The sequence below is a fragment of the Neofelis nebulosa genome, chromosome 4 (genome assembly GCF_028018385.1).
Source record: "Neofelis nebulosa isolate mNeoNeb1 chromosome 4, mNeoNeb1.pri, whole genome shotgun sequence".
Classification (NCBI taxonomy): Eukaryota; Metazoa; Chordata; class Mammalia; order Carnivora; family Felidae; genus Neofelis; species Neofelis nebulosa.
The window spans coordinates 169001356-169026701 of NC_080785.1; the positions used below are offsets into that span (position 1 = coordinate 169001356).

At 64.4% G+C, this 25346-nt stretch overlaps 2 protein-coding genes across 2 annotated transcripts in view; both read left to right on the plus strand.

The window, feature by feature from the left end:
- The window catches only part of ATP8B3 (ATPase phospholipid transporting 8B3), a 129386-nt gene that overhangs the window by 84610 nt on the left and 19430 nt on the right, over nt 1-25346 (plus strand). The window lies entirely within an intron of this gene.
- Nucleotides 1029-23617, plus strand: REXO1 (RNA exonuclease 1 homolog). The gene is given in 17 exon segments (XM_058728493.1): nt 1029-1324; nt 12717-14254; nt 14256-14450; nt 15505-15609; nt 16391-16604; nt 18660-18823; nt 19229-19360; nt 19507-19630; nt 20369-20482; nt 20630-20767; nt 20883-20996; nt 21101-21174; nt 21376-21486; nt 21927-22042; nt 22152-22290; nt 22454-22574; nt 22660-23617. Coding segments are annotated over 17 exon segments (3645 nt in total). The 5' UTR covers nt 1029-1167; the 3' UTR covers nt 22749-23617.

Here is a 25346-nt window from a genome sequence, read left to right on the forward strand (position 1 = left end):
TGGATATACAACCCGAAGTGAGATTGCTGTATCATAGGGTAGCTCCATTTTAAACTTTTTGAGGAACGACCATACTATTTTCGCTGCACCATTTTATAATCCCACCAACATACATAGTATGGATTATAAATATGTTTACATATATACTATATATAAGTTTATATACTTATGTGTGTGTGTATATATATATGTACATATACATACATACTGTGTGTGTTCATATATGTGTGTATATATATATATATATATATATATATATATATATATGAACTTGAACTCAGGACCCTGAGATCAAGAGTCACTCGCTCCACCGACTGAGTCAGCCAGGCGCCGCATTCTTACAATTTTTCATTAAGATGTTGGCCTAACCCTCCAGGCTCCAGGGACCCTCCCCTCCCCACCATATCCCTTATTTGTCCAGGTCAAGGTAGCATCTAGGGTAGATCTTGGTATACACTCGGCACGCGGTTTTATGTGAACACATGAATGAGTGAGAACGGAATTCTTGTGGGTCCGGGACAAGAGTCCAGCGGGGAGAAAGGAAGCACTCATTGACTCAAGTCGGCTGCACACCAGGGCGGAGGTAAGCTTTAGAGGTAAACGGAGCAGGTTCCCAGGCACAAGACGCGCCTGTAGGGCTCGCCTCGTCCAGCAGGGGGCACTTCAGGGCAACGTGTTCCTAAAACGCAAATTAATAGCAAATGCATGACAGCTGGTCCTGACGGACTTCGTTGTTGTTGTTGTTGTTGTTGTTGTTGTTGTTGTTTTTTGATCAGGCGCGCAGTAGACAGCCCAGGCGCCGTCGGGGCCTCGGGCTCAAGATGGCTTTGCTGCCATAGCTCAGGGCCGGGCGGCGGCGCCGGCGAAGCCCCTGGAGGCCGCAGGCGGGGCCGCCCGCACCCTCCGTCCCTCCCCCCGCGGCCACCTGTCCCTGCCCACGGGTCCGCGAAGCGCCTCGGTTCCTCGAGGGCTGGAGTTTCTGATCAGGCGCGCTGCGGGCAGCCGCTCCCGGGGTCCCTTGCGGCGGCGTCCCGGGGGCCTGCGGGGGCCTCGGAGCAAGATGGCGGCAGCGGGGTCCGTGAGGCGCGGGCGGCGGCGACCGCGGCGCCAGTGAGCGGCCCGGGGGCCTGGGCGGCTCCGGGCCGGGGTCCCGCTTCGGGACGGACCATGCTACGCTCCACCGGTTTCTTCCGGGCCATCGACTGCCCCTACTGGGCTGGGGCGCCCGGGGGGCCCTGCCGGCGGCCCTACTGCCACTTCCGGCACCGCGGGGCCCGGGGCCCCGGCGCGCTGGTCGGCGGTGGAGCGGCGCCCCCCGCGGCAGGTAATGCCCGACCTGGGCTTGTCTCCCCGACCCGGGGCTAGACTCCACGGCTGGGACTTTCCCGGCTCCTCCGTTCTCGGCCCAGACCCCTCTCCGGACGCTGGTGGGCGTCGTCTCGCCAGCCGGGACCGGGACCACCCACCCCGGGGCCCGGTGCAAGTCGCGGCATCTGTGCGAGCCTCCGTTTCCATGAGCGTACGGTGTAACCGTGAGGGGGCATGCCGTCCTAGAGCTGTCGCGAGGGTGCAGTGAGCTAGCGCAGGCCGAACGCTGAGCACGGGGCTCGGGAAACGAGCGCGGCTGACACTGGTCCGCAGGCCCAGGACTCCCCTGGCTTTACTCGCACCCGAGTTTCTCGCTGGGGTGACCATCCCCGCCGCGCCCCCAACCCCAGGTGCTGTGGCAGCTCTTGTTTGCTGCTGCGTTGCGTTCCCCCTCCGCGCCTCCAGTAGTGGGGTCGGGAGGGTCTTAGGAGCACCTACTGTGTGTCGAGCCCTGTGTCAGACGCAGCTGGACAGGGAGTAAGTCAAACCCGAGGGACTGGGACGGGAGGGCGGATAGGCTCCCAGGAAATGACCTTCTTTCGGTTGGGCAGAGAATGTTAGCGGGCTGCACGTCGTATCCTCGCGGTGATTGTCATTGTCATGGCAGAGTTTGGTGAAAGCTGGGAGCTCTTCTTGTAGGAGGTGTGGGATTTCAGCGGAGACTTCCAGAACGGGGCAGGGGGGGGGGAAGGAGGACATCGCAGGGAAAGGCTTGGAGGGAGGATTAAGTGGTGTCATTCCTTCTGAGCGAAACTCAGGCTCCCGCTGGTGATCTCTGTCCTTCAGGACTGGCTCTCCCTTTCCATCAGACCCAGACTCCCTCATTCAGCCTCAATTTCAAATTCCCTCTCTGTCTTTCCCCAGGAAAAATGTCTTTTATTTCAGAACCGTCTTCGAAAGAGGAGTGTGCCGGCTGGGATTAAATAATAGGCCTGTTTTCCCATTTTGCCAAGGAAAGAATAGTAGGGTTTTTTTAATTTCTCGCACGAATTTGTTTAGCCCCCCCCACCTGCAGCTGACGGTTTGCAGACAGCCAGATGCGAGCGTTCATTGTCTGGCTCCCCACCTATTCTGGGCACGGGGCATTCAGAGCTGCAAGCCACGGGCGCGGCCGTCAGGAACCTGTTGAGAAGACAAAACAGAGGTGCCCCCTGGTACCTCAGCATCGGGTCATTATCACTCCCGTCTCTCGGGGGGGCCAGGAAGGTGGCGGACAGCACGTTGGAGGCATCTGGGAGTCAGCGCCCCGCTCACGTGTGGAGGCGCGGTTTCTTGACTCCATTTGTTTGCCTCTTGGTGTCATACGCATTGCTTTGCAAAGAGCCCCTTGGGTTTTGGGTTCCTCTGGGTGAGTCCAGAGAGGGCCGGCCCACTCCCTTATGCCCCTGACGTTCTGACTTGGCCCCAAGTCTGCATGTTGCCTTCCAGCCTTCCGTTCTGGGGTGTTGATTTCTGTCCTCGTGTGTCCCTCCCGTGGTAAGTCACTTTTCAGATTTCTTTCTACGTCAAGAATGGCCACTTAGTTTCCTAAAGGATCATTTCTAGGAGCCTGTTTGGTGAGGAAGTCCTGTGTGCCCCACTTGCTATAGGGGAAAAATGCAGCTGGCTACCCCTTTCCATGGTGGGTCTGCATTTTCTTTTTGCAGGGAAAGGAGGGAAGGGAGGGAGGGGAGGGAAGGGAGGGGAGGGAAGGCCTGCTTTCTGGTAGCGCCGCTTCTCCTGCAGAGGGGCAGGGCCAAATCCCAGCTCAGCCTCTTCCTTGCCGTGCAGCCCCTCTGACCCTCTGTTTCCTTCTCCGTGGCTTGCTTCTGGGGTCGCTGCCCTGTGAGGACGCCAGGGGAGAGTGTGTGCCTAGTCCTTTCCCTCCCTTTCAGCTTCCCCCTGCTCCAGATTTTGACAAGCTCAGTTTCCTGTGGGTCGGAAGAGGCCGCAGCGGTCCAGATGTGCACAGGGAGGCGCTCTTGCCAGGGTGGGCTGGGCCAGCTTTGCTTGGACTCATTTTTAAGCAACAGCGTTGCTAAGGTGCTTGGTGGACGCAGCCTGCAGGAGGGACGTTGGGGTCCCCGTGAGGCCCAGCACCTCCAGTCTTGGGCCGCTGGGTGCCTGAGACTTTTGGCAGAGTCTGAGGCCCGTGAGGGGCCGGGGCAGGGATCCTGTTCCTTCCAGACCTTCAGCTCCAGCCCCTTGTCTCCCAGTGTGGCATTCAGGATCCCCACCTCCGAACTTCGGTGTGATATTGCCCAGTTTCGGCAGCACGCACTTGGGCAGGCTCTCTATGACTCTGAATGGTAGGGATGATTGTCCCCATTTTACAGATGAGGAAACTGAGGCCCAGAGATGGGAAGCCACTCTCCTGTGTGCACGTGGCCGGTAAGTGGGGTTATGGGATTGAGTTTGGGCAGTCAGGCCCTCGCCCCACGCACCACCTTCCTCCAGTTTCTGCTGCCCAGCACCTGCGTGGCTCGCACACGCCTGGGCACCCACTGTGTGTCAGGCTCAGCGCTCTGCGCTCTGCCCTGGGGCCGGCAGGTCACAGCGAGGCTCGGGAGACACAGAATTGTGACACCTGAACACGAAACCTGAGGACAGGCTGGAAGGCAGGAGCGGTTACGGCCGTGGCAGGGGCGGCGGCTCTCGGGGCAGCCCTGCCCCTGGGCTTCACATCTAAGCCCTTGAAGGCCCTGCGTGGTCTGGAGCCCCGAGAGCGAGCACCGCTTCTGTAGGGCAGCTCTGAGCCCACAGAGTCCTGCAGAGGAGGGGGCTGGAGCCAGAGAAATAATGCCTCCCAGCAGAGGGTGGGTTCTGTTTCCTCCGCGAGCGGACTCGGGACAGGAAGGGCACGGCCTCAACGAACAGGCAGCCCCCGAGGCGTGGCCACGCTGCCCCTCTGCTGCTTCCTCTGTGGGCGGGGTGCCGGTGGGTTTCAGGGGGCGACTCCCCCCACCACGGAAGTGTGCTTTCCTGCGTCCAGCCCGTCAGCGCTGTGACCGTTTCTGTGCCCTGAGGCCGCGGGAGAACCCCAGCAGAGCCTGGTGTCTGGAGGCCTGGCCGGGCCGAGCAAGGACCCTGCACCGTTTGCTCGCTGGTGGGCACGTGGGTTTGAGTTGGGCGTCCTGCAGGGTCTGGGTGGGAGCTCTCAAGCTGGTTGGAGGAATAGTAGTCCCCCGTCCTCGGGGCCAGGCCTGCTGTGGGGGGTGTGCTGGGCGCCCCCGGTCGTGACGCCCCTACCCCAGCTGCAGTGACAACAGACGTTCCCCGGTGTCACCCAGTATCCCTTGGTCATAGGCTGATTCTCACTGCAGCCACTTTACTTTGTTTTTCAACTTCAGCCCCTGCCGCTCCCCAGATGCCGCAGCCCCCAGGGGCCCAGCCGCGCAGGCCTCCCACGGGAGAAGCCGTTGGTACCCTTGGTGGTGCTTCTGCTGTGCCGTTGCTGGTTTTCTGTGAGGATGGCATTAGAGGAGAGATGTGGGGGTTTCTGGGCCCCCGGGTGCGCCCTGCCTGTGGTTTCAGGGGCGGAGTCCCAGCCGGTGAAGCCTGCACGTTACCTCTGTTCAAAGCACTTCTTTTCAGGACTTGGGTAACGTTTGTTTTAAAAACATTGGACGAGCCCCAAAAATCCGAAGAAACACGTGGAAATTGCTGCAAATCCGTGCCTTCTGGCTTGCGGTGCTCCCCCTGGCCTGAGCTGGAGGAGGCCTGCTGTCCTTTCATGTAGCTGTGACCCTGCTGCACTGGTGACGTCGGATCGTGTTTTCCGAGGCTCCGCAGCCCTAGTGAGGAGAGGGGCCGTCCTGGGACGGGTCCCCAGCTTTCCACACCTGGCAGTCCTCTGGATGCCCAAGGAGCCTTACAAAACCTGCCTTCGCGCCCCGAGCCGGTCTGGAGCCACACACCTATCGCTGTGTCTGCACATAAAGCTGCTTATGGCCCTGTGACCCTGCCCCCAGGGGACTCGGAGTGGTGTCTGGGGAGGTCTGTGGTTGTCGGTTCGGAGGAGCTCCTGGCGTGGAGCGGGTGGGGGCGCCCCTCCCCGTGGTGCTGAGCACCCAGCCCCCGCGTGGGGCTGGCTGCGCGGGGTTCTCCAGGGGCTTCGGGGAGGAGGTGCGGCCAAGGCGGGGGTGCGCGGCCCCGAATGAGGGCATTCCTGGCTCCGCTTTCTGTTGTGCAGAGAGCCCGTCTGGCAGGGGGCCTCCAGCAGGTCAGCGGTACCGCCTGGGCCTCAGTTATCCCTTCCGTGCAGCGAGTAATGACACGGGCCCTCGGCGGACAGAGCTGCAGGAACGTTCTCCCCCTCTGCAGCCCGTATCCCCTTTGCAGAATAATCCTTGGGGCTGTCGAGGGGTGTGCGCACGGGGATTCTTTCTGCTCCGTGTGCGTGTGCAGTGGGCAGACTGGTCGGTGTGATGTGGTGCACGACAAACGGCCGGGCGCTAAGAAGCAAATGGACAGCGGGTAGGAGGCATGGGGCTCACCGAAGCCTGGAGCCCCCCCGGGCGGACTGCCGGGGAATCAGGGAGACGTCTCCTGGCCAGCGCTCTCCTCCTTCGCGATAGCTGCGTCCTCCAGAGTTTCTGCCGTTGGCTTGTGCCTTTTGAGGAAGCGGGCACGTGTGCTTGCCGTGTGAGGGTCTCTGGTCTGGCGGCCCCCCAGGCGCTGCAGGTTTCTGGAAACAGCCACGTGGAGCACCTGGGAGAACCTGCTTTTGCTGTAGTTTGCTGGAGAACAGGGTGGGAGGCTGATGGGGGGCCCAGCTCTGGGGGTGGGGCTTGGCCTCGACACGTGCGTACACAGGCAGGTATACCTGGGTCTTGGGTGTCTTCTGTAAAATCAGGAGCTAGCCCCAGGACCCTGCAAGGGCTCTTCCGGATGGATCTGAATTCAGTACATACCTGTGGACCAGGATGGGGCACCGTGGAAGCAAAGGATTGGTGTCCAGCACAGATAGGGGCTGGGGTCTGGGGAACTGGAGGTTGCAGGGACATCGGGCGGGTGTCCCCAAGCAAGTGGTTGCCGAACTGGGTTTTGAAGGGTGAGTAGAAGTTTGCCTGGCGGCTGGAAACAGGGGTGGGCAGATGGTAATCCCTGGTTGGGACTGGGAGACAGTGCAGTGAAAGGCCTGGAATCTTCTGTCCTGTGGTTTTGGGGGGAACTGGGGTGGGGGAGGGGAGGCTGCACGCCAGCATTGCTGCCATCCCCGGCAGCTCCAGCAGGGGTCAGTGTTGTGACGCTGATTCTGACTCCTCCAGCACCTGAGTACTGCTGTGGTCTGGGAGTCCGCCCCACAGACTGGGAGGTGGGGGTGGGTGCAGGGGACAGGGGGAGGCAAAGCCCAGGAGGTAACGGGGAGGGCATGTCCGGGTAGCACTGGGACCGCTTTCACTCCAGGCACATCCGGGTGAAGCTTGTCCCTATGTGTCCTAGTTGACGGTCACACAACACTGTTGTTTGTCCTGGGAGACCTGTGTGCTCTTCTCCAGCGGAGTGGCCCAGAGGGCCCTCAAAGAGCAGGAATGTGGGTGCTGTTTCAGGAGACAGGGCCCAAAAGCTCTGGGGCTCCCATCCCCACGCACCCATGAGCACAGGCCTGCCCAAGCAGCTGAGTCCCACCTCTTCTGCAGGGACAGTTTCGGAGGGCTGCCTGGAGGAGCCGCTGAGACAGTCCATCGGGCTCTGGGCAGGAAGCTGTCCAAATATGTGGGTGGGGGAGGGGCTGGCCCACCTGGGAAATCTGTCCTCATCACTCCCCGCCTCCCCAACCCCCCCGCCCCCCACCCAGCACCTTCCTGGGGGGTCAAGTAATAGAAGCCGCTGATGCTGATGGGTGATGTTGGTGTGTGGGCTCTTAGGGGCCACAGCCGGCTCCCCCTGTGTCTTGAACCCACGTTCCAGGAATGGCCGTGACGGGCATGGCCTTCCTTCCCTGCCAGCTTCACCTGGAGCATCCAGAGGACACTGTTCCACGTTCTAGGCCTCCCAGGACCTCCCAGGAACCTGTGTTGTGGAGGAAGGTGACCCCAGGAACATCCACTGGCCAGCGTGTTGGAAATGCACCAGGGCCAGAGCGAGAGAAGTGCTGAAATCGTGTGTTTGGACCCTGAAAGTGATCTGCGCCTGCCGTGGACTGGCTGTGAGGGCAGAAGGCGGGCCGCAGTGTTCCATGCTCGTGGTGGCCTGGCCGCAGGAGCAGAGGGGGCGCCGCAGAGAACGGGCCACGGTCAGCTGCACCCCTGGGAGGCCCGTTGTTGCCAGTGCGGCCTAGTCCTTCGAGGGTGCCGTTCTGTTGCGTTTTTGTGCTCTTTAGGGATTTCTGGGTTCTCTTTGTTTTTTTGGCCTGTGCTGTATGCTTTCCTGTGTTTTTGCAGCGTGGTTGAGCCCCGTCGTATTTAGACTCCGCGACTCCACGTGGGTACTGCTGTCCTGGTCCTCCCAGGATCAGGCCCTGGGGAGAGCGCGGAGTGCCGAGCGACTGGTATTCCCAGGTGTGCCTGGGGCCCTCGCCTCGAGCTTGCTTCTGGGCTGGGGCTTTAGAGCTGAGGGGAGGCTCCAGAGGGCAGAGGGCAGTGAGGGGAGGCCGTCCAGGGGTCGGGTCATCCAGTGTCATCAGCCCAAGGTGGAGGTGGACCCCAGGCCCCGCTCCCCAGGCACAGCCTAGGTGTCCCTCACGTACACTCCCAAACACCTGCTTCTGTTGGCTGTCACAGTTCTCTTGCTGCGTGTCCGGGGTGCCACAGGCAGCCACAGGCCTCTGCCCTCTGCCCTCTGCTCCGGAATGAGTGAGTGGCCAGGTACTTTTTCCCTGGGCTTCAGGCTCCTGCTCTGTCCAGTGGGGCACTTGGATGTCCAGGAGTGGGGTGTGGGGGGCCCCGGGAACAGGGACTCTGGGCCTGGAGGGGAGTAGTGACAGCCAGCCCCTCTGAGGACCTGGGGACTGCCCTGCCCCCCATAGGGGTGGTGAGCGCTCAGAACCGCTGTGCCCCCAGTTGGTTATCCACCCTGCATTCCAGCCGAGCCAGCCAGGGCTGGCCGACAGCCAGTGTCCTCTCTGCCACCGTGGTCTTCTGGGGATGTCCGCCCTCTCTGCGAGGCCTCGCGCCCTATGGAGTCCTCAGAACGTGGCTGGGTTTACTGTCTCCACTTAGGCCCCACACAAGCAGCCAATGTGTCCTGCTTATCTCTGGTGCTGTAGGGACCGTCTCCTCCTGTGCCCCCGTGCGGGGTCAGCCGGCTGTCACCGCCACCGCCACCGCCAGCCGGGTTGGAGGAGAGCCCCGCTGATGGCTTATCCAAGCTCAAAGCCGGGGTGGGACCGCTGTGCGCTGTGTGCTTATCGGCTTTGGACCTTGGGCCGAGTAGAAGGAGGGGAGCGGCGACGGCCAGCCCTTCAGAAGGCAGCGCCGGCTCCCCTTTCCGGAGGGGGGAGAGGACCCGGGCTTTGGGGTCAGACCTCTCCAGCTGGGCGGGGCTGGCAGCTAGGCTGGCCAAGACTCCGGCTCCTTATCTGTGGAAGGAGGGCTCTGTCCATGCCTGAAGTTCACGGTGGGGCTCACGGACCTCCCCCAGTGTGGCCTCCGTGCTTGGCTGTCTCGTCGAGTCCGCGTGCGTTGTGGACGGGAGACTGCGCGGTGTTGTCCGGAGCGCAGTGAGGCACAGAGGCGCGGGTGCGGCCAGAATTGGGTGTCTCCCGGCAGGGGGAAGGGTCGGAGTGACTGGGGCCGGCTGCCCTATTCTGCTGTTCTCTCAGCCTCTTGTGGTCTCCATAGCGAGCCTTGACCCAGCCCCAATGGGCTCTTGCACTCAGTGACCCACAGCCCTGGAAAGCGGGGGTCTGGCCTTTCCTTGTGGGGATGGGGAAGCAGGCCTGGTGTCCACCATGCTGGAAGCCTGTCCTAGAGGCTGGTGGTCAGAGAGGGTGTCGGGCCTCCACGGCCGGGAGAGCCAGAGGAGGGCGGCTCTGTCCTTCAGCAGGGCAGGTCTGGTGGACGAGTGGCCTCTGAGGGCACAGAACCGAGGCTCAGGCACCGCCAGGGGAAGACTTGGCCTGTGTGGGCTGGTGACAGGGGTGGGAAGAGGCATTTGGTGCCTTTCCTTTTCCAAAAATCAGCCCAAATGATCTTGCTTTTCCAGGGGCAAACCCCCACGGGAGCGCTCTTGGCTCCCATCCGGATCAACCCCCTGATCATTGGAAGACGCCTTCCACGGTGCCCTGAGGGCCGGCCTCACAAGGTGCCACCTGCCCAGAGCCTTCGGCTGTGCTCCCGCAGGCGGGTGGGCACTGCCCCCAGGGCACCCCGCGGCTTGCAAAACATTTTCTTGGGGAGCTCCTCCAGTTCCCACAGGCTGTGCCAGGGACCCGGTCCTCTGAAGCAGGGCGGGGCAGGGGCCACGTGCCTGGAACAGGTAGCTTTTGGTCTCCCCTCCCCCAAGCCTCAAGTAGCCTTGGCTGGGGCTCAGCGGGCGCCTGCCTGCAGGGACTGAACTCTGGGCTCCCTGTGCCACGAGGTTGTAACAGAGCTCCTGGCAGCTGCACTCAAAGCTTCTAGACCTGTCTAGAGACCCTCAGGCTATTGATGAAAACTTACAGGACCAGTGGGGAACCAGAAGCCCCACAGGGTCAGGCTCTTGGCCTTGACCTTCTTAGGCCCACTGAGGGTGTTGCTTTTTGCTTTGTGGTTTTGAAGGCAGCCTCCAGCTGGGGCTGAAAGCGCCCTGTGTTGGCAGGGCTCATACCAAGGGGCTGGGTGCTTGGACTGGGCTCAGCCAGGGGCTGCACCCCCTTCAGAGTCTGAGCTGCTGAGACCCCAAGTGCACTCGCCCCTTCCCGTTTGAGAGGCCAGGCTGCTTGGAGGCTAGAGAGGGTGGAGCGAGCCGGTGTGACTGCCCTTACAATGTCAGTATGGGCTCCAAGGTGGAAAAGGAGACGGCCTCCCTTCTGGCCTGCCTGCCTCTGGTTCCCCAGAGCTAAGGTGGCCTCAGGCTCTTTGTGGGGCCTCCTCTCTCCCTCCCTTGGGGGAAAACCCTTCCTTTCAAAATGTAGAGTGGCTTCATTACTTGGAACCAGGCTAAGGGGCCCCTGGCTGCCCTGCATTGTTTGTAGCCCTTTTCCCTGGGGAAGGGTAGGGAAAAGACCCCCATCGGTGCCTCCCTGACCGGCCCCTGGGGGAGGGGCATTGCCGCTAGGTGGACCCTAACTCCCATCTCCCCCATCAGGGGGAGGGCTCTTAGCCAAAGGAGGGCAGCGTGGGGAGTGAGGTGGGCTGGGCCGGAGGCCCCTTGAGACCCGCCAGTCCAGCCCCTCCAAGCCCCTGGTGGACGTGCCCAGTAAGTGCCCCCCAGCTTGTGGCTGGTCTGGGCGCTTCCGCTCTGCTGGCAGCCAGGACTTCTGCGGGGAGGAGAGGGCAGGGCACTGTCTTCCCTCTGTTCACTCAGGGGTTGTTAGGCTGGGGCGGGTCTCCCATTGGTGCCTTTGGACTGGTTGGGGGGTCAAGGTGGGCTGGGAGGGAGGCCCCCCTCTGGGTGGTCCCTCCACCTCTTACCAGGGGCGGCTGTGCACCCTGCCCCCAGTCTCCCTCCCCCGTACCCTCTAGTTTTCAGCCGTGAGGTGGGGGGCATGGAGTGGCTGTCCCCCCCCCCCCCCCCCCCCCCCCGCCGGCTCTGGTTTTGCTGTCTGCGCCTGAAGCATTTCTGTCCGCTCCCTTTCTCCCGAGTACGACTTAAGATGTGGGCTCCAAGGCAAAAGGCAAGCCACAGGCCACAGTCTCTTCCCTCCCTCGGGCCCCAGGCGGCCCCAGCCCCAGCGCTGTCCCCTGCAAAGCTCCCTGTCCCCTGAAGGCAGGCAGGCAGGCAGCCACACGGTTTGGTTTCCTTTCCTTTGTCGAGTTTCCTGGAGTTTCCTGGGGCCACGGTGGCCGGGCGGCCCCACCACCCGGGGCCTGAAGACAACACAAGATTTCCTTACCTGAAGAGGTCAGAGGTACAAAACAGGTCTCACTGGGCTACATCCAGGTGTGGGCAGGGCTGGTCCTTTCTGGAGGTTCCAGGGGAGAGTCGCTGCCACACGGTCAACCACAGGGCATCGGATCTATTGACGTATTCTTCGGTGATGGTATAGAATTATCTCCGGTAAGGTCTTTTAAGTTTGTGAGTATAGTTGACCTACACTGTTACGTTACTTTCAGGCATACTGCTTAGCGGTTTGAAAAGTTTGTACGTTACGCTAGGTTTTTTTAAAGCACATTCTACGCTTTAGATGGGATTTCTAACAAAGTCTCTGAATTCTGGAATACGTCAACACGGCGAACTTGAATCTGGTGTATTGTCCCTTTCTTGGAACGGTGGGCTTCATTTGGTCACATTTTATGGAGAATTTCCGCACCTCTGTCCATGAGGGAGAGTCTCTGGTGGGTTTCGTGGCGACGTTGGTGGCACTGGTCGTGCTGGTCTCGTAGACCATGCCCTGGAACCTGGAACAGAAGCAGGATTGTCTGTCTCACAGCCGCCCCGGGGTGGGGGTGGGGGTGGGGGGGGGTGGGCATGACTGTTCAGACTGATAGAAACTGGTAAAAGGACGTCAGGTGGGGCGCCTGGGTGGCTCAACTGGTTGGGGTCCGACTCTGGATCCCAGGCTCGTGGGTTGAGGTGGCCGCTGGCTTGCTTTCCACCCTACTTGGTGTTCTCAGAATGCGATGTGAATGTAGATGCTTTTTTCCGCTTTGCTCCGTGGGGCCGCAGCACGGACAGCATTCTGCCTTTCCTGTCCCCTCACAATCGTGTGCGGGTGTCCTTCGTGACTCCGTGCTCCCTGACGGTGGGCCCCTCCTGGCGCGTGCACGGCCCCGTGGACGTAACTGCGGGGAGCAAGTCTGTGGGACAGAGCCCTAGAGGTGACACCTCTGGGGTGGCCCTGACCCAGGGGAGGTGGGCGAGGGCCGTGGCTGCTCCCTGCCTGGCCGGCCAGCCTTCCACGCACACCCTCCCGGCGCCCGTCCGGAGGAGGCAGCACGCCGTGGCTTCGGTGTGGGCCAGGTCCGTGGGACTCCCGTTCTCGCTCCAGCTCCTGGAGCTAGTTGTCCAGTCTGTGAGGTCGCCACTGCCCCACCCCATGCCGGGAGGTCTGTGGACGAGTGGCCGTGCCCCCGGGGGCCCGGCCCCTGTCCTGCCTCCTGGCCGGGCGGCCTCCCTAGGGCTTTGCCAGAGGCCCCGCCCCCAGTTGGTTCTGCTTCTCTGCTCTTCCCCGGCGGCCTCCGGGGCGACGCCCGGGTTGAGGCTGTGGCCCGAGGTTGGCCCGCGTGGCTGCGGCTTCTTCGGGGGGCCTGCTCACTGCCGTTTTCTCCCGCTTCCCGTTTCAGGGCTTGGATATGACCCGTACAACCCCGAGCTGCCCAAGCCCCCCGTGCAGAGGGAGAATGGCGCCCTGGGCAGCGGGGGGGAGCCCCGCTCGGACATCCTGGAGCTGGAGCTGGTCAACCAGGCCATCGAGGCGGTGCGCTCGGAGGTAGAGCTGGAGCAGCGGCGCTACCAGGAGCTCCTGGAGACGGCCCGCGAGCACCGCTCGGCCGAGGCCCCTGCCGTGGCGCCCCGAGGCCCCGCCGCCAGTCCCGCCGCGGGCCTGGACGAGGACGCCTTCCCGCTGTCCTTCGATTACAACCCCGGCGGCCGCCCGGGCCTGTTGAGCCCCGATGCCGGCTACCAGCCCACTCCCCTGGCCACCGCCGCCGAGGCGGCCGGCAAGTACTCGCTGGCTGTGGATCGCGCTCAGGGCCACGGCGGAGGGGCTGGCGGCGCCTTGGAGTACGTGCCCAAGGCCGTGAGCCAGCCCCAGCGGTACAGCCGCCCCGTCCCCAGCGGCAAGTACGTGCTGGATGACTCCAAGCCGTCCACGGACCTGGAGTATGACCCTCTGTCCAACTTCTCTGCCCGGCTGCTCAGCAGGGCCAGCTCCAAAGATGACAGGGCCCCCAAGCGGCCCCGGGGCTCCCGGGGTAGCGAGCCCTACACGCCCGCCCTCAAGAAGCCCTGCGACCCCTTTGCCGGCTGCGACGCCAGGTTCTCAGACTCGGATGATGACGCCGCCGCTCCGGGTGATGGGCCGGTCACCACGAGCCCCCCGCGAGCCCAGGCGGGCCCCGAGGGCAAGGCCCCCGGGAAGCCAGCCTCCGGGGAGGTCCAGGAGACCGAGGAGGGCAGCCTGCGCGAGACCAAGGAGATGGCCGTGCAGTATGACGTCGAGGACCTCGGGCAGCCCCCCAAGGGTCCCGGTGGGGAGCCCGGGGCCAAGCCTGGCTCCCCGGCCAGGGCCTCGCAGGACCCCGGCGGCCCCAAGGAGGGGAGACCCAAGAAGAAGAGAGGCGGGGCCCTGCCCGCCGCTGGCCGCAAGGACGGTGTCCGGAGGAAGGACCGGGGTAAAGACGGAGAGCAGGGGCGGCCTGCCGGGAAACCCTGTGCAGACCGGCGGGGCGCGCGGGCCGGCAGCCCCCGGCACAGGGCCAGGCAGCCCGAAGGGACCAAGAAAAAGCCATCTTCGGCCACCCCGGTGGCCAGCTCAGGGAACAGCCGGCCCGACCGCGGGGGTGCCCACCAGCTGCCAAGCAGGACGGGCGGGAAGACGCCGCCGGGGAAGCTGGCCGAGCGGAAGGCCCGCTCGCTGGACGAGGGTGCCTCCCGGGACGCCCCCAAGCTGCAGAAGCGGGCGCTGAGCCACGCGGACCTCTTTGGGGACGAGAGTGAGGATGAGGGCCTGGGCCCGGGGCCCGCGGCACCCCCTGCCCTGCCCTGCCTCAGCTCCAGCTCGGACTCGGACTCGGACTCGGACCACAGCCTGGGCTGCTCCCCCGCTCAGGGGCCGCGCAAGCGCCTCAAGGCCCCGCAGCCCCCCTGTCCTGCCCCCGCCCCCGCCCCCCCCCTCCCCCTCCTCCTCCTCCTCCTCCTCCTCCTCCTCCTCCTCCGGGGCCGGCGGGGATGTGGACTACTCAGCTTTGGAGAAGGAGGTCGACTTTGACTCCGACCCCCTGGAGGAGTGTCTGCGCATCTTCAACGAGTCCACCAGTGTCAAGACAGAGGACAGAGGCCGGCAGGCCCGGCAGGTGGGCCCTGCTGGGGGGGTGCTCCCCTCCCTCCCTGTCCAGGAGCCCCTGCTGGCGCCCTGCTGCCCCTGCACCTTGTCCGGAAACAGAGCGCCAGGTCCCCCAGGCAGGGCCCGTGGCCACTGAGGCCCCGAAACCAGGGAGACTGGGCAGAGTTGTTGGGGGGGGCAGCTCCCCTCTCCTTCGCCCTTCATCTCCCGCCCCCCCTCCTTCCCACGGTCTCTCTTCCCCTCCCCCACACTTCCCTCTCCTTTCCCCCCTTTCTCCACTTCCCTTCCCTCTGCCTCCCTCCCCCCCCCCCCCCCCCCCGTGCCCCTCTCGTTCCCCCTCCACCTGCCTCCCTCTCTCCACTTTCCCCAGGCTACTCCTCTCGTCCTCCCCTCCCCACTTCCCTCCCTTTTCTCCTCCTCCTCCTTTCCCAACCTCTTTTCCACTCCTTCCCTCCCCCCTCCCTCTCCTCTCAATCTCCTCCCCCACCCCCCAAACTCCAGTGTGCCCACGTCCTGCCACCAGAGGGTGCTTGCTTTGAACAAAGCCAGAGGGGCTAGTCCCTGCTCAGAAACCTGCAGCTTCTGTGCGTGGCACAAGATCGGGCCGCCTGCTTGGTCCTTTAGTGCTCTGCTCTGTTCACAGACCTTTGAGGTGTTGCTGTTCAGATTTTTTCTCTCTCTTCCCACATTTCTGAGTTGCCCCGTGTGAGCTGGCGAGGGAGGGGAGCAGGAGGCAGTGGTTTGGGCCCGAGACCACCTTGGCCGGGGCCTGGGTCACACTCGGGCTGGGTGCGTCTGCGGGAGTCGCGTGCAGGACTGGCCAACACTGGGGTTTCCCCATCTGTGAGTGGGCAGAGCACGCCTCCCGGTTGGGGGTGAGAGCCCCACATCGTGTTTCCAGACCCGGTAGGCCCTCCCTTGACTGTGTTCCCGCTTTCCCACCTCACTCTCCGTGTCCTTTCTGAGTTACATATTCGCAGCGGGGAGGGTAGAGGAGTCGCCGCGCTGGTGTGGGGGTGAGGTCTGAGGGAGGAACCTCATCGAGGGTTGAATGTGTGTTTCAGCCTCCCAAGGAAGAGAAGGTCGAAGCCCAGGGCCATTCGGGCCTCACCACTCTGTTCCCGGGGCAGAAGCGGAGGATTTCTCATCTCTCCAAGCAAGGCAAGGAGGTAAAGTCCACTGCTGGGCCCTGAGGGGAGGCCGGTGGGAGAGAGAAGGCCCCCGGCCTCTGCTGACGGCTTCCTCTGGCAGGCACGTGCCTGGCACTCCCCATGTGGTGGCAGAGACGTGCTTAGAGCCCACCTCCAGTCTTCGGTTCGGTGCTGGGGGGGGTGGGTGGCGCGGGGCACGGAGGGGCACGGGGTCGGGGGGGGGGGGGAAACTGCTGGCTGTGAGCTGTGCTGTGTGATCTTGGACCGGTGGCCCGACCTTGCAGAGCTGGATCCCACCCCGAAGAGAGAAACAGCTGTCGGTGGCAGAGGGAAGGCTGGGGCAGAGGACCGGGCTCTCTGCCAAGCACCTGGGAGCTCTGGTGGATTCTATCTCCAGACCCTTCCCCTGGCTAAGCTGAAGGCCAGAGAAAAGGAGTCAAGTGGGATTGGATTAGCGTGCCAATCCAATCAGGGGCCTAATGGGTCCCACCCACGCCGCGCCTATATCAGGGCCAAGGGCAGGGCCTAGGCATTCCGAGGCCAGGAGCCAAGAGAGCAGGGCAGCCGAGGTGCCCTGGGACAGCGAGGCAACATGAGTTTGAGGGCCAATGCGTGGAGCTGGCTGGTTCCTGCCAGGGTACCTGAGCACTCAGAGGAGGGCGCCGGGGCCGCGTGCCTGGCCTTGGCCCCGGAGCCCCCGCCTTCCTGTCTGTGGCCCTGCTGTCAGCCTTTTGCCCCGTGTGGCCTGCTCTGGGTGCTCCCAGCATACAGACCCCCCCGGGAATTTGTCATCGCCCAGGCAGAGCCCGGGAGGAGAGGCCCAGCGCCCCCTGCCCGGCCTCCCACCGCCCAGGAGGTGTGCTACCGGCGGGCCCAGCAGGCCCAGAGGGACTCCGCCGCCTGGCTCCAGGCCACCCAGCAGCCGGCCGAGAAGCCGTCGTCCTCCGTCCACGTCTCGGCCCCCGGCGAGAAGAGGAGGATCGCCCACGTCCCCAACCCCCGCCTGGCTGCAGGTGAGTCCCGGGGCACAGGGGCTCGGGGTGTGACAGGAGCCCAAGGCCAGGCTCTGCGTCTGCCAGCGATGTTGAACTCCAGCAGGGCCCAGCTGGGGCCTCAGTGTGCTGGTCTGCGGAATGGGGACAAAAGTTTCCCTCCACTGTTAGCAGCAGGCTAACTCAGGCCTGATGCAGTGCCTAGCGGCTCCGGGCCTTTCCCGGCCTTGGTGTTGGTAGCCGGGGGCTGGCTGTGGAGGGTCTGCAGGGTGCCTTCTTCCCACCCCTTGTCTGTCTAACAGACCCAGAGAGCCTGTTGTGCCGGCTTCCTGCCTCCCTCTGAGGCCCCGACCCGGGGATCTCCCTGTGACTTCCACTCTGTCCCTGCCTGCCTGGTCTTTTTGTCCTTGCCTCCCCCGGGCTCCTGAGTGGGGGCACCAGGCTCTATACCGTGATACCGGGAACGGGGGGCTGGCCTCGGTGGTCTGTGGGGCTGGGGTTAGCAAGGCTGTGGCCCCGGAGGCGCTCAGCTTGGTTGAATTGAGCCAGCTGGTCTGGAGGCCCCTGGGGCTGTGTTTCCTTCTGTCTTGTGGGTGCTTCCCCCGCTTGGTCTTGTCTGAGAGTCGGGTCAGACCTGCGTGGTCCGACCGGCAGGACACTCGGTGGCATCTGGAGCTGGGGAAATGTGAGGGGGGCCCCTGGCTACTCGGCCACCTGGAGGCCTCGTTCAGATGCACATTCAGCTTCTCTTGGGTTGTAGAGGCCCCCTGCCATCTGGCCAGCTTCGGGGGGCACGGGGGGGGCGTCCTTGCTGCTGGTTCAGATACTCCCTGGAGTCACCAGGGCCTGAAGGGTGGGCCCCACGAGGTAGTCCTCCACAGCCCTCCCCTGCCTCTCCCTGCTTTAGGGTAAACTGTCTGGCTTCTGCTCCTTCCCCTCCCCAGAGCTCCCGAGTTAGAACTTGAGGGCAAGAAGGGTGCACTGTGGATCGTCAGTCGTGGTTTAGCTGCAGGGACAGGAGAGCACCCCGAACCGTGTGGATCCTGGGACGCGGACTCTCTCGTCATCCCACCCCTTCTGCACGTGACCGGGTCCCCTGGGTCATCCTCCATGGCTCGGGACAGTCCTTGCCACAGTCATCACCAGACATACTTGGGGTGGCATTAACTCGCAGATGGCCCGGCATCCTTAGACACAGTGGCAACCTTCCCGAGCTGCAGGGGGTCACCCGAAGTTCAGGAGTCCCCTCCGATGCCTCGTGCTGGCTTTCCTCCCCATGCACACCCCAGGTGCCGCACAAACAGTCTGTGTGTAAACGAACCTAAGAGCTGTCTTTCCGTTCCGGAAGAGCACACGTTTTCCGCCCGCTCTGCAGAGGCCGGCCCTGGCGTGGGATGGGCCGCGGCCGGCTTGTGGTGCCATGGTCCCTCCAAGAGGCCGGGGGCCCGGGCCCCGTGCTCTCCTCATCCGCTCCCGTTCTTTTGTCGGCACAGAAGCCCCGTGCAGGCGCGTGCGCACACCCGCACCCCGGTCTCCGGCCCCCGCCGCCTCCCCGGAGCCCTCGGAAACAGCCCGGCAGGCGGGTGCCCTCCTCCCCGGGGAGGCGGGAGACTGTTTGGTTTGTGACCTCATCAAAGGGAGAGGCAGAACACACAGGCCGCGGAGGGCCGGCCCCGCCGGTCACAGTGACTGGGCCGGGGGCATCCTGTACCCTCTGGTCCGCAGCCCAGGAGCGAGGGCCTTTCCTCCCTCAAAGGTCAATGCCTCGGAGTCGGGGGCCGGAGCATGTGGCAGAGGCTTCCCACGCGCCCTGCCACTCGCCGGGCCGCCCCGGTGGAGACGTTGCCTGAGCCGGCCTCCGAAGCCCCATTTGCGTTCCCCCCTTTTCGATGGACTTGCCCGAACGCACATAGAGCCTGATGTCATTCCGTAGCCCGTGCCCCACAGCCCGGTCCGTCCCCCTGTGCTCCGAGATGCACGTCCTGCTGACGCTGAATGACCGCGGCTGCTGGGTGCTGTGCAGCTCGGTCATGGGTGTGCTCTCTTCCTGCTCTCACGTCCCCTGTGCCCCGCCAGCCCCCACAGGTGCCAAGAGGACCCTCGCCGCCAGCAGCGGCCAGCCTCCCAATGGCCCCGAACCGGGCGGCCAGCCCCTGAAGGCGCGCACGCTGTCCGGCATGGCGTCCAAGACCACCGCCACCGTCACCCCCAAGCGTGTTGCCCACAGCCCGTCTTTACAGGTGAGCGCCCGCCCCCCCGGGTCCCCTGCCGCGGGAACCTGGGCGCCTGGCTTGCCGACGCCCCTGTGCCGCGTGGGTGCTCCTCCCCTTCCGGCTCCCTCTGCTGCCTTTGCTAACAGACTCCCCTCGCCCAGAGCGGCTTCAGTTCATAGACACTGAGCACGCTGCCATGTTCCCCCCCCCCGCCCCCCCCCCCCCCGCCACGCCTGCCCTCAGTTTCCCCTTTGGCCAACCCTGCCGTGGCTGTGCTGGCCTCAGTGAGCCAGGGATGAGCTCTCTCAGGCCCCGCAGCCCAGAGTTCCCAGCAGGGTCCGCCCTGCGTGTGCGGTGTCCCGTGGGTTCTGCGATACACGTCAGGGGACCAGGCACGGTACAGGCCGTCTCTGATGGGTCTGTCTTCTCCAGAGTTTAAAGAAGCCCATTATCCCAAAAGAGTTTGGGGGCAAAGTCCCCACGGTCATCCGCCAACGGTATCTCAACCTGTTTATTGAGGAGTGTCTCAAATTCTGCTCTTCAAACCAGGAAGCCGTAGAGAAGGTGCGTGACCCTGGGAGGTGGCCGCGGGCCGGCTGGGGGGACAGCGGGCTGGGGTGTGTGTAGGGGTGGCCAGGTCCTAGGCCGAGGGGCCGGGACCTTCCACTACCCCGAGCACAGGGCCACAGGGCTGTGGTGTGTATCCTCAGGCGCTGAACGAGGAGAAGGTGGCCTACGACCGCAGCCCCAGCAAGAACATCTATCTGAACGTAGCTGTGAACACCCTCAAGAAGCTCCGGGGCCTGGTCCCCAGCCCCACGCCCGGTCTCCACAGTAAATCGGGGCGGGGCGGCCAGGGGGTCACATCTGCGAGATCCGGGTCTGCGCCTCCAGCAGAGGGCCACGGGCTCCCCCGACGTGCTGGGGCTGCTCCCCCCCCCCCCCGCCCCGGGCTGTGGGAGCGGTGGGGCGCGGAACCCCAGCCGCCAGCTCTCTGCCGCTCCCAGGGCTGGGGCGGGGGGGCAGACGGGGATGAAAGCCTGCGGGGAACGCTGGTGGCGGGCGCAGGCCGCCGCTTGTCGGGCCTCTGTCGGAGACGGCTTGGTGCCGTGCCCTCAGAGCAGCCTCTTCTCGCTGTTGACCACGCTCCTTAGAGAGCCGGGTCTCTCGAGCCGAAGGCCACCAGCTAATGGGGCGGCCTCTTCAGAGGCGGAGCTCGGTGGGGCCCGCTCCGTGCGTTAAGCTCGGGGTGGGGACGGGGAGGACGCTTCAGGACTGCCTCTCGCGGGCACCCTGCCGTGTCCATCTGCAGGCCTCCCGGCTCTCCTGCTCTTGCCTTGGCCCCGGCCCCTCCACCCCCCACAGCTCCCCCTGGGCAGGTTCCAGGGGCCCCGGGAGGCCCGGGACTTCCAGGCCACCTGCAGCCCGTCCCAGAAGAGTTGAGGTCACAGGAGGTCGGGCCTCTCCTGACCAGCGAGGAGCAGGCCAGGGGACAGGGCAGTACGGAGGGGGAGGGTGCACTTGGGAGGGACGAAGGAGACTGAGTGTAGTCTTTACCCCTCCCCCTTCCAGAAACCAGCGGCCGGAGGGTTGTGTCCCACGAGATGGTGCTGGGGGGCAAGTTGGCCACCAAAACCAGCTTCTCACTCAGCCGCCCGAGCAGCCCCCGGGTGGAGGATCTGAAAGGTGACCTGCCTCCCCCTCCACCTCCCCCCCTCCCCCCGGGCCACCTGGGGGCCCAGCAGTGGCTGCCGTGGCCCCCACACCCCCCCCCCCCCGCCACGGCTGTCCTGGCCTCCCTGGGGGCTGACCACCTATGCCCGCTGTCCCCAGGGGCCGCCCTGTATGGCCGCCTCAAGGACTACCTGCTCACCGAGGACCAGCTCAAGGAGAACGGCTACCCCTTCCCTCACCCCGAGCGGCCGGGGGGCGCTGTCGTCTTCACGGCCGAGGACAAGAAGCCCAAGGACTGTGAGTGGCCTCAGCACCACCTGTGCCCGAGGAGGGCTAGGGAGACGGTGGCTCCGGGAGGGCTGCGCGGGGACAGGGCGCGGCAGGGCCTGATGCTTCCCCTCCCGCCCCGTAGCCGCCTGTAGAATCTGCTGCCGCTGTGGCACCGAGTATCTCGTGTCCCCATCCGGCCGCTGCGTGCGCGAAGAGGAGTGCTACTACCACTGGGGGCGGCTGCGCCGGAACCGAGGTGAGCCCCCCCCCCCCCCCCCGCCCCAGCACAGCGGGGGGTGTCGGGGCTGCGCCTGGGGCACGGGGGAGGCCCGGCCCTGACCGCTGCCACCTCCCTTCCAGTGGCTGGCGGCTGGGAGACTCAGTACACGTGCTGCTCGGCTGCCATCGGCTCTGCCGGCTGTCAGGTCGCCAAGGTAGGTCTCCTGGGCCCGCCGATACTCCCTCATCTCGGGAAGGGCCCCCAGCCTGCCTGGAAATGAGGTGCAACCCGGGCCGGCCCCCTGATCCCCCGTTTCTGTCCTTCGAGCGGAGAAAGCCCGGCACCAGCCTGGCCCCTCAAGCCTGCCACCCTCACCCACCCTCCCCTCCCCTCCCCTCCCCTCCCCTCCCCTCAGCAACACGTGCAGGACGGCCGGAAGGAGAACCTGGAAGGCTTTGTGAAAACTTTTGATAAAGAGCTTTCGGAAGATGCTCACCCGGGCGTTTATGCCCTTGACTGTGAAATGGTGAGCTGGCTGCCGTGGGTGTTCTGTTCGGTGGTCGTCCCGCTGCTGCGCCCACAGCTTTGAGGTGGGGGTGGGGGTGGGGGGTCTTAGGATAGAGAGGAGGTAGAGGGAGGAGCCGGGAGCAGAAGGGGGATCCTGCCAACGCCCCCCCCCCCCCCCGCCCTACCCGCGCCGTGTGCCGGGCTGCGTCCGTTGTGCCTCCTCGAGGCCTTGCCGGCAGCTTCTGAGAGAGGGCTCCCCCACCGCCACCCCCCCCCCCCCCACCTCCAGCCAAGTAGACGCTCTGACCTCACTCCTCAGCCCACGCTGCGTGCCGTATGACACGGCCCTTGCTGGGTACTGGAATGCCGGCCAGAGGGCTCGGGGACCAGCAGCCTCGTCCTGAGAGCGCTGGGTGCGGGGCGGGGCGCACGGTCACGGGAGCCCTCTCGGCCCCGCAGTCCTACACCACGTATGGCCTGGAGCTGACGCGCGTCACGGTGGTGGACACAGACATGCGGGTGGTCTACGACACCTTTGTCAAGCCGGACAACGAGATCGTCGACTACAACACCAGGTGTGGCCGCGCCCGCCCACCCCCCCCCCCCGCCCCCCCCCCCCCCCAGGAGCGGGCACCCCGCCTCCCTCCCTGGCTACCTTCAGGCTCCCCGCTCCGCCCACGCCAGGTTTTCAGGGGTCACTGAGGCTGACCTTGTGGACACGAGCATCTCGCTCCGGGATGTCCAGGCTGTCCTGCTGAGCATGTTCAGCGCCGACACCGTCCTCATCGGACACAGTCTAGAGAGCGACCTGCTGGCCTTGAAGGTACTGCCCGCTCCCGGGGGTCCTGGGCCTGGTGCCCTCCGTGGGGGGGGGGGTGGGGGGGGGGGGCTGTGGGAGCTGTGGGGGCGGGTCTGAGCCCCAGGCACCTTCCTACCCTGGCCCTCCCGGGGCCCTGGACCCGTGGTCTCTGCCCGCCCGCCCACAGGTCATTCACAGCACCGTGGTGGACACGTCCGTGCTCTTCCCGCACCGCCTGGGCCTCCCCTACAAGCGCTCCCTGCGGAACCTCATGGCTGACTACCTCAGACGGATCATCCAGGACAACGGTGAGCGGCCGGCGGGGGGCGGGCGGCGGGAGCGGCGGCCGGGCCCGGGGGCGCGGCCACTCTGACGCGTCCATCCGCCCCGCAGTGGACGGGCACAGCTCCAGCGAGGACGCCAGCGCCTGCATGCACCTGGTGATCTGGAAGATCCGAGAAGACGCCAAGACCAAGCGGTGACCGCCGCCTGCCCGCCTCTCCCGCAGCCCCGGCCCGGCCTCTACCCCAGGCCTCTTCCAAAACAGTGCAATAAATCTCGAGAGCTAACCCTGTCCACGTCGCCGAGACATGGAAACAGAGAGAGCGGGATGAGCCGGCGGCACAAGAGTCCCAAGCCGAGACCACCTGGAGCCCTGACACCCCCCCCCCCCCGACCTGGCCCCCTTGCGCCGCCCCCGCCTCTCCCCCCACCCCCCCCAACTCTGTCCTCCAGAGACTGCTGCTCATTCCCAGACGGGACCGGGACAGACCCCACCCGGCACCCAGAGGGCCCTGCTGAGTCCCTGGCAGCCAGGCCTCCCGCCCCTGCCCCTTCTCCTGCCGGGCAGGCTTTTCACGGGTGTGTTTGAGACAGGGGTTGTCTTTTTTTATTTTGTATTGTTATTTTTATTATTTGTAATTTAAACCTGGCGATTCGCACACTTGTCTTTCCCCACCGGAAAAGGAAGACCCTGGTGCTGCCTTCCCCGTTGGGGGCGGGGGAGCGGGGGGGGGAGAAGTCGGGGGGCCAGAAGCCGGCACCTTGGCAGCCACCAGGACGGAGAGTCCAGTCCAGCCCGGGCCGAGCGGGTGGAAACTGGCCTCCCCAAACCCACCTGGACTCCGTGACCTCTGGGAACGAAGCCAGCCCCCCCCCCACCCCGCCACCCCCCAGGGCCTCGCCTTTGGGACCCCTCCAGGGCCCACCAGCCTCTGGACCCTGTCTTCCTGCTGGAGCCCCGCCCTCCCCCCCAAGGGGCTGTCTGTAAAGGCTTGCAGCCCCCCTAGGGCCCTGACCCCTGGTCCCCTGACCCGAGGCAGGAACAGAATAAATGTTTGTATGGATTTTAGATCTCCTGGCGTCTGGTGGTGTTCTTGGTGCCTGGTGAGGCTCCGCACTCAGCTGCCCCCAGGGTCGGGTCTGCCCCTAATTGGGGAAGCAGAAACAGAACCTTGTTCGTCTTCCCGAAAACCATCTCCTGCGGTCCCCGGGCCCGTCACGCTTCTGGCCCCCTTGGGACTCTGTGATGGTGGAGGTGGTGACCCAGTCCTGTGAGCGGAGCTGGCTTGGCTGGCCGTCTTGCTTATCTGTGGGGCGGGGAGCGAGGAACCCTGGAGAGCCACCGTGCTGTGTCTGAGGAGCTAACGCGGATAGGGGAGGGTGGCCACCTCCCCGCTCCCCAAGTGCCGGCCCGCTGCTCCCGGGAGGTGCTTGTGTGCACGGGGCTCAGTGATGGACTCGGCCTGTCACTTGTGCCTCTTGGGGGTGTTGAGGTCTCCACGGTTAGTCCATTTAAGTCGCAAAGTGTAGCCAGAGATGAGCCCGTGGAGGGGCAGGTGGGGGGCGCCCTATGTGTGGAGGCAGGAGGGCTTTTGGGGGAGGGCCCCTGCCACTCCCACTTTGGCTTCTGCTAAAGGCCAAGAGGGCAGGGTCCCAGGCTGAGGACACGGCAGCCTCTACCCCCGAAGCACCCTGGGCCAGCGCTGCCGAAGACTGGGTGCCCTCCAGATCCTGAGGGGCCCTCGCTGGGGAGTGGTGACTGAGTCGGGGCCCCGGCCACTGTTGTGTCCCCCTGAGGCTGTTCTGACCATTTGACTTTCTCCCACCTCTTCTGTAAACAAGTAACTTTCTAAATAAATGGTGCAGGGCCATTTCTGTTTCTGTGTGGTGTCGTTCCCTTTCCCCAGAGCATAACGAGCCCCCCAGGGAGACCCAGAGGAGGGGTGCAAACTTTCAGCTGGCCAGTGAGGCTCTTGGGGCTGCAGGGAGGGAATGGGGTCCCCTGGGTCCTTCTCATTAACCACTGGGTATGGGCTGGGTGTTTGTTGAGTGAATGAATAAAAGGTTTACCAGTCCCCACCCCACCCCCCGCCCACCCTCAAAGGCCAAGGAGGGTGTGCAGACCAGGCTTCCTAGGAAGAGGGAGCGGGGAGGTTGCTGCTCTGACAGGGGTGGGGGGGGGGGGTTGGTGGTCACAGCCTGTGTGCTGTCCTCACCACCCCATCGCTCCCTCATCACCAACATTTGCTCATAGGTGATGCTATGAAGGGCCCCAGTGCCAGGTGGAGAGGGGAGGCTGGGCATGGAGTCCAGCGCAGGGCAGAGGGGGGAAGGTGGTGACAGTGTGAAAGTGCCCAGAACCAACTACCTTCCTAATTTCCATATTTCCCAGAGGATTTCTAAGAGTGAAAATATGAAAGCGTTCAATCATCTCTTGTGTCCGCCCAAGTTCGCCCCTCCCCCTGAGTCCCCACTGCTGGGGACCCTAGCTTCAGCAGCCCCCCCAACCTGGCTCAAGCCCCCCCCCCCCCCCAGCTCCCCCAGCCTCATGGCTGTCTCCCACCCCTATCACCTTCAGGAAGGCCCTCGGAGCCCTGGTCGCCCGCTGGGTGGGCTCACACCGGGCCAGAGCTTCGTGGGCTTCCTCTAACGATCTCCTTTACCTCCCCCAGCCGAGCACCTAACACTGCACCTGAGCTTAGAAGGTGCTCATTAATGGGTGCCGGATGAAGGAGTGAAAACCCAGGACGAAGCTCAGACCTGTGATTACCTGTGCGTCCTTCCTGTGTCCCTAGCCC